Source organism: Aptenodytes patagonicus, chromosome 2 (genome assembly GCF_965638725.1).
Source record: "Aptenodytes patagonicus chromosome 2, bAptPat1.pri.cur, whole genome shotgun sequence".
NCBI lineage: Eukaryota > Metazoa > Chordata > Aves > Sphenisciformes > Spheniscidae > Aptenodytes > Aptenodytes patagonicus.
In genome coordinates, this window is record NC_134950.1 from 137,685,346 (window position 1) to 137,693,364 (window position 8,019).

The following is an 8,019-nucleotide window of genomic DNA, read 5'->3' on the forward strand; positions in this document are numbered from 1 at the left end:
TTGACAATGAAACTGATTCCTTGAAGGATTCCCGTGTTATCCTTCTGTTTTCCAGAGCTTCCAAGCGAAGCGAGTGGCAACGCGCCGTGGACTAGAAGCACACCAGTGAGCAGTGTCCGTGTGTCCGCGGAGGATCCGTGTGCCGGTCCGCCCCCCCCCCGCCCCAGCCCCGGCCCCGCTGCCCCGGGGGGGCGGCCGTGCCGGTGCGGCGTCGCGCAGGGCGGGCAGCGGCGCCCTCGGCGCTTGAGTCCCGCCTGAGCGAGAAAAAGCACTCGGGGCTCGCTGAAACGCGGAGGGTTTGAAGGAATCTGTGCAAACAGACCCGGGAGCGGGCGGGCAGCATCTCACATCGGGTGAAGGGACTTGGGCTGCTGCAGGAGCACGGCGGATGCCCGCCTTGCTCTGCCCGAGGGGGGAGCGACTCACCTGGGAGCCGTGCCCGCCGCCGCCGGCCGGAGCGGGGACCGGCGGGGAATCGTGCCCTCCGGTGGCCGCCGGCCGCACAGCCCGGCGGCCGCACTCCCCCGCGGCGCGGCCCCGACGGGCGGCCCCCGCAGCCCGAGCCCCGCCGGCGGAGCCGAGCAGCACCGCGCCTACCCCCGCCAGGCCCGGGTAGCGAGGCTTCATTAACCGGCGCTTGGCAGCGCCTCCGCGTCCTCGGTCGTACGAGCTGCCGCGGTGAAAAGGAAGAAAGAAAAAGGAGAAAGAAGCCGAAAAACGGGTCCCGTTCTCAGACCCTTTATATGTTCTTTCCGCCCGTCCGCCGTTGCTCTGCAGAAGTTTGTACCGGGGCACGGTGAGAGTTCTCAGCTCGTCTCCTGGTGTGCTTTGAACACGGAGCAAATTACAGCATAAATGCCAGGGTGGAAAGTTGCTGGGTGCTCTCTTGTCCCTTTTGAAGGGATTGGGTCTCGACCAGGCTTTCACCTAGCATCTGCAGGAATTAAAATACCCGGCCGTGGAAATTAGTGGGGAAACTTCAATTGATTTCAGTGGGCTTTGAAATAGGTCTTAAAGGTACAGCTTCTGAGGAAACGCCAGACCGAAAGCTTCCACATCGAAAACAGTCAGGCAGGCTGTGTCCAAGCGTGCACATATGTAGTAGTTACATTGTTGAATATCCCAAGAAATCCCCGCCAGTGAGGGAGTTTGGTATTTTACCACAGTGAACAGCCTTTGAGAGCTAAATTACAATGTGTATAAGTGCATGCCGTATGGGAAATACTGAACAGCCTATTGCAACTTAGTTGTAATTTTTGTGTATGCACATAACACATTGGTGAGCAACATTGCAGTTGTAACCACCAGATCTTGTGCACATTAGTTCTTAAACATCTGCACTGGTTTATGAACAGGCAGACAAAATCAGACCTTTCATTCATTCTTAAACAAAAATCAAAGAAAGAATCAAACTGTTGGCCTACTCCCCTCAAAAGCTGTGATGTTTCTGCCTGGCTAAGGCAGACCCTGCTTGTCCCAGGCTGAGAGTGTCTCAGCAGCTGACGGGTGCCTACACGAGGACCAGCATGCAGCTGGGGGGATCCCTTCCAACTATTTCTCTGTGATCAGCCATGACCACAATGATCATCACAGCCCAACTTGTTCTGTCGTTCTGCTAAGCTTACTCCTCATTTCATCTTCCTAGGAGCTTGACATTTATTTAGCTCCATGTTCACACTCACACATGTAATCTAGGTGGTTACTTTACCAGTGTTACACATTACTGCACAGATGACAAAATGCTGGAGTTCTTTATGTCCTGACAGTGCCCCATGTAAGGGCTGATCCCACAGCACACATTTTCCTGAGCTGAGGCCCAGGGAAGCTTGCAGGAATGGGCCTGGAAATATTCCTGGAAAGGCCCTGGAACTGCTTGTAGCTTTGCTTGCCACCTCCAAAGAGCGAAGCAGGGTTGAGCGCCTGCCCAAGGAGCGAGGGGAATCCTTACCCGAGCCATGACTATGCACAGCAGAGAACAGGACATGGCATCCTTCATCCCATGCTCCAGAGTGATCTGTGGGTCTACCTTAGTGGCTTTTGGGGGTTCAAAACAGGCGGTTTAACACTGTATGAACTACACGCTGATTACTGTTTTGGTGTGGAATAAAAAGCCTCCACCTCCATCCCCACCAGAGCTGTATATTTCAAAATAAACTGGAGTTGACTTGATTTTCTTTAAAATCTGCACAGTCCCTGCTCCCCTTCCCTCCCAACACAGGCATATGCATGCACACTGCAAAAGACCGACTGTACATGCACACACACAGAAACACACGTCACACATAAACACACCAGTATGTCTTTCTTTCTCACACAGACCCCCAGACATGACTCTCTGACACATCCACCCTCCTCCGGACACACCTCTACACCCCAGCCCAAGGCAGGGTTGCTGCCCACCAGCAGGCCTGGGGGATCCAGGCGGGCTCCCACAGCCAGCCCAGCGGCAGGTCCCCTGGGCCAGACCGCTCCCACCACAGCTCGCCTGGCCTCTGCACTCCTGTGGTAGGTCTTGGCAGTAACAGCATGGGCTTAGTTTGCTTTGCTCCAGAGCACGTGAGTTGCAAGTTGAAGACAAATCAAAAACCAAAATGAAAATTATGGGGTTTTCTGTATAGTCATGGCTCATACAGCAGTGTGCAGGTCCCAGGTAGCACCACGTGGTCTGCTAAATACTGCTGGTTACTTTTGCTGCAGTTTCCATGAAGAGTAACTGACCCTAAACCCAACTATCTATCACGGTCAACCCCTCTTCTCTCTCTTCAAGGTCACCCCCTCCCTACATTTCTCTGTGTTTTCTGGTTTTCCACACCATGTAACACTCCCTCTCCACCTATCCTTGCCTTTCCCGCACGCCCTCCTCTGCACACCCTCCTCCTGCCCCATGGCAAGCAGGTGATGTCCTGCGTCCCACTCAAAGTTCAGCTGATCCAGACAAGCCATGCCTCCTGCCATAGCACCAAACCCTTAGGAGACACTGCCCCTCCCTCCTTTCAGGCAGTGGATCGCTTCCATTGATTTTGCTGATGTGGGGCTCCGCTGTCCAGGCATGGCCCCAGTGTCCTGTTCCCAACAGGGTAACAGTTGCCCAAAAACTGATTTGGTTTTGCACTTTGATGTTTTTTGTCTGTAAGAAGCAGGGAGGAGAGAGGAAGGGAGGAAGGGAGGAAGGGAGGAAAGAGGGAAGGAGGGAAGGAGGGAAGGAAGGAAGGAAGGAAGGAAGGAAGGAAGGAAGGAAGGAAGGAAGGAAGGAAGGAAGGAAGGAAGGAAGGAAGGAAGGAAGGAAGGAAGGAAGGAAGGAAGGAAGGAAGGAAGGAAGGAAGGAAGGAAGGAAGGAAGGAAGGCAAGCCCCCAGAGCTGCCTACAGATGCTCACCACCACTGTTTCCAACCTTAGCTCTGTAATGGCACTGCTCAACACCCCAGAGGAGCACCGGGGCTCTGGGCACAGCCAAAATTATTGGCGAGAGGGAGGTGGAGGGAGAGCCAGATCTTCTTACCTTGGGGGCAGCAGCTGCTGCCGACGCAAGGTAACCCCCAAAGCTTCGTGGTGTCAAGGTGAGAGAAGAGTCCTATGGGTCACACAGCAGGGACAAGCCGAAAGCCGGGGAAGCTGTGCTCGCTCACGGTGGGTCTGTGTGCCGGCGTGCCTTCCCTCGCCTGGTAAGTCAGTCCCTGTTTCCTCCCCTGGTCCTGTTTCCGGCTGTTTCCAAAAAAAGAAGGTTTAGGGCAGACTGTTATTTGCTCTCATCGCGGGATGGAAGACCCAAGGAAGAAAGCTCAACCGAGGGGCAGCAGAGGAGCGGCGGGGCAGCTCCGCCGGCGGCGGGCGCCCGACGGGCGCTGCGGCGGGGAGCGGGGCCATCGGCCGCGCCGGGCCGGGCCCGCTGCCCTTCGGCGGCAGCTGCGCCGGGGTCCTGGCCCCTCGCAGCGCCTGGGATGGGAGGCCTCTGCCCGGAGGACAGGGAGCCCCCAGGCGGAGGGGAGAGACGGCTCCTTTCCCCGGAGCAGATGACAGCTCTCTTCCAGAAGCCTCGTCTTTTTCGTCCCCAGGATGTATCGCTCCTCTGCCATTTCGTTCGCCCTCTCCGCCCTCCCACCTCAAACGCAGCCGGGGACCCGCGGCGCTGCCCCGGCGCTGCCCGCTCTGCCCCACGGCCGGAGGTGCCCCGTCTAAGCGGTCGCTGCCAGGCCGGCAGCGGAGGCGTGCGGTCCCCTCGCAGGGAGCAGCAAAAGTGCATCGCCCCATTTATTAATGGATGGCAATTTCTAGCTTTCCTTCCCGGGCGTCCCCCGTTTGAATCTGAGCTGTTGTTAAAAAGACACACCACCTGCTCTGTGCTGCCAGCGAACGGGGAAGGAGGCACAAAAGCGGGGGATGGGGAGAAAGAGCTTTGGCTGCGAACATAAAAGAGAATTTAAAATAAATAAGCTCGGTTCCCAGGAAGTGCCGGACTCGGGCGCCTTCAGGGAGGGCGAACTGAAGCGAGCGGTCAGTAGCCACAGAGTGTGGGCCGATAGGGTCTGCACGCCCTCCCGTCTCCCGGTATGCCAGGTTGGGGGCTGCAGGGGCGCGGATCCTCCCCGGTTTCTCTTAAGACGAGCTCAAGGACCGATGCGTATGTACGAAGCCAGTGCTCAGTTTCCCCGCTGCTTCCACCTCTGAAGATGGCTTTCTCCGAGCGCAATCCTCCAGCCTGACAGGACAATCCTGTGCCGTCCCCCCTCCCCAGCCCAGAAATGTGCGGCTCCCTCGGAAAGCCAGACCCCGGGGGCGCGCGGTGATGGGAGCGCGGTGTGTGCGAGAGCGGGACAAAATTAGGATGTGCCTGGATGCTGCCCCGCGGGTAATTTCCCCTTCCTCCCTTTCGCTGCAAGCCGTGCCCGCTGCGGCGGGGAAAGCCCGAGAGATGCGGGCTGCCCCCGGCTGCTCCGGGGGAGCCGCCCGCCAGCGCAGGCACTTAGCGACCCGCTGGCCCCTCCGCAGCAGCGCAGGGTGTGCACGGACACCCCCATAACCTCCCGCTCCGGCCCCCCCAGCACCACCCCAAAGCCGAGTGCGAACCGAAGGAGCCTGAGGGAGAAACCGCGGAGAGGGAAGCCGAGAAAGGGGTTGGGGTAAGGATGTATGTGTGTGTGGGGGGGGAGGCCAGATCACTTGTGAATGGCTTGAAAAAAATAATTGGGGGAGGGCGTGGAGGGGGGGAAGCGGAAACTTTCCTATAAAACTCAGCAAAAGTCCCTCCTCTCCACGTCAGGCCAATGACACTGCTGCCCCCAAACTTTCCGCCAGCAGGAGCTATAAGAACCTCCAAGTCTTCAACTTTCTCCCAATCCCAGACACCTCGAAGGGGCTCCAAGGAGGGATCGGGAGGGATTTTTTTTTTGGTTGGCTTTTTTTTTTTTCCTCTTGGATCCTGATGCCATCCCCCCTCCCCCCAAAGTGAGGTCCTCCCTCCCTCCCTCCCTCCTCCTCCTCCTTCTCCTCGCAGGCCAGCGAAGCAGCCGATCAAGGGGGAGCTGGCGGGTTAGGTGCCCCCCTCTTCTCCCTGCCCTCCCCCCCCTCCCGGCCCGCTTCTCGCGTCTCCCCCCAGAGATGATGCAGCAGGACGAGTCAAACTCGCCAGTCTCCCCCGCCGACGACAGCTTGAGCAACAGCGAAGAGGAGCCGGACCGGCAGCAGCTGCCCAACAAGAGAGGGGGGCGCAAGCGGCGCTCCAGCCGCCGCAGCGCCGGCGGCGCCGTCGGGGCCGCGGACGAGCCCTGCAGCCCGGCCCAAGGCAAGCGGGGCAAGAAGTGCGGGGCGGGCGGGGGCGGCGGGGGCGGCGGCAGCAGCAGCGGCGGCGGCAGCCCCCAGTCCTACGAGGAGCTGCAGACCCAGCGGGTCATGGCCAACGTGCGGGAGCGGCAGCGCACGCAGTCGCTGAACGAAGCCTTCGCCGCCCTGCGGAAGATCATCCCCACGCTGCCCTCGGACAAGCTGAGCAAGATCCAGACCCTCAAGCTGGCGGCCAGGTACATCGACTTCCTCTACCAGGTCTTACAGAGCGACGAGCTGGACTCCAAGATGGCAAGCTGCAGCTATGTGGCCCACGAGCGGCTCAGCTACGCCTTCTCGGTGTGGAGAATGGAGGGCGCCTGGTCCATGTCCGCATCCCACTAGCAGGCGGCGTCCCCCACCCGCATCCCCCCGGCAGGAGCCCTAGGTAAGGCAGGGACCCCGAAACCGGCGGGGAGAGGCGGGGGGGGAACTGAGGTGCGGCCGGCTGCGCCGTGGACCGGGCACGCGTGGCCGTGGGGCGAGAGGGGCCCTCCCCGTCCGGCGGGGCCTGGCTTCCAGGGCCGGCCGGAGAGCAGGGAGGCTGGAGGTGCCCCCCCCCTCCCGCCCGGCGCGTCCCTCCCCCTGCGCGGCCCGAGGTGCGCCCCCGGCCCCGCGGGGCCCACGCGTGGCGGGGCTCTGCCGGCGGCCGGCGGGGGTGGGCTGCGAGCGGGGAGGCGGCGGCGGTGCGGGTGTGCCCCAGCCAGATGGGGCCGGCCTGAGATCACTTTTTCACCAAACGCTGCGGAGCCAGCGGGGCTGCTGGGATGGTTCCTGCTGCTGCTGCTGCTGCTGCTGCTGCTGCTAGTATTTTGAAGTGAATCCATGTCCGCCTGCGTGCTTCCCGATGAGCGTTTCCCACCGCCCCGGCAGCCCCCTTCCCTCGGCTCTGACACCGCTGGCTGCCGGGCCGGGGTGTCACACGGTCACCGCACCGCCTGCACGGCAGGGGCACGCGTTTCTCCCTCCTCTAGTCGTGCCCGATATGTGTATTTCCAGAGACAGGGAGGTGTAGGTAGATGTATGTGTATCTTTCATTTCAGTAACGAGTTTTCCGCCCTCTCTGGGTTTTTGCAGATGACATTGTTCCCACAGAAGGAGAAAATGGACAATCTAGAGACTCTGAAGTTGGATACGATTTTTTTGGTCTTGTCTAAAAAAAAATGTACCAAGGATTTCTTGGAAATTAGAAGAGCAATATCCAAATTCAAAGCAGGGCGTGGGGAGCACTTAAGGAAAGAGAAAGAGACAAGGGCTTTGGACAGTGACTGCCCTTTGGGCGTCGGTACAATCCACACATCTCTGCATTCTGATAGAAGTCTGAATCGTTCGATTTTTTTTTTTTTAATTTTGACGAAGAATGTTGGAATTTAACTTTTTTTTTTTATTTGCCTTTTTTTGCATGCATTCCCAAGAGGTCGTGCCTATGAGCCACTGATGAAAGGAAATACATTATTGTGGACTTTCTTCATTCTTGAATGAAACCAACCAACCAACCAAAAAATATCCCTGTAGAGATGAAAACCTTTTTTTTTTTTTTTTTTTTTTAGGGGGGAATAAGCTGGGCTCAAGCTGTTATATACCCGGTTCCTAACTTTTTTATTATTATTATTTTTCCTCTGAGAAAAAAATAAACATTTTATTTATTTATTGATGACCCATGTTAAAATGCAAATAGATCCGGTGTCTAAATGCATTCCTATTTTTATGATTGTTTTGTAAATATCATTGTATATTATTTTTCTGCAATAAATAAATATGATTGAAATTTTAAGAACCTTAAAGTTTGGTCTCTCTGAGAACTCAGGGTTGGAACTGGAGATAAATACCTGCTTGTTGAGCTGTAAAGACACCCAAGAGAGAGGGGGCACTAGTATAAACAAACCAGGCGAAAAACGCAAATAAACTAGCTACTGACAGACACAGGCACGTTATTTATTGAGACAGCTTTATTATTCTGCGCTGAAGCTCACTGCATTTGTGGGGGGAGATACTCTCTTCTCTCTTTCTCTCCCTTTCCCCATTTAATCTTAACGCCGAGCGCCGCGGAGTTCCGCGGCGAGCGGAGCTTTCGGCGCAGAGCTCCGGCGCTGCCGCTGTTCTTTGCTCCCCAGATGGAAGGCAGGAGCAAGGCCCATTCCCTAGCCCCCGGACCAGGCATATTTGCTGATATCCCTGAGGAAGAGGCACCGGTTTTAAACA

The 8,019-nt window shown here is 57.3% G+C and overlaps 1 protein-coding gene across 1 annotated transcript; it reads left to right on the top strand.

Moving 5' to 3' along the window:
* The first annotated feature begins 5,595 nt into the window (after positions 1-5,595).
* On the top strand, positions 5,596-7,578 carry TWIST1 (twist family bHLH transcription factor 1). Its single transcript, XM_076332339.1, has 2 exons — positions 5,596-6,205; positions 6,895-7,578. The coding sequence occupies exon 1, from the start codon at positions 5,596-5,598 to the stop codon at positions 6,160-6,162; it is 567 nt and encodes a 188-aa protein (XP_076188454.1). The 3' UTR covers positions 6,163-6,205; positions 6,895-7,578.
* Positions 7,579-8,019: the final 441 nt, after the last annotated feature.

What these genes read in the sequence shown, in the direction of transcription:
- TWIST1 (XM_076332339.1), top strand. Translation starts at nt 5,596, where the DNA reads ATGATGCAGCAGGACGAGTCAAACTCGCCAGTCTCCCCCGCCGACGAC.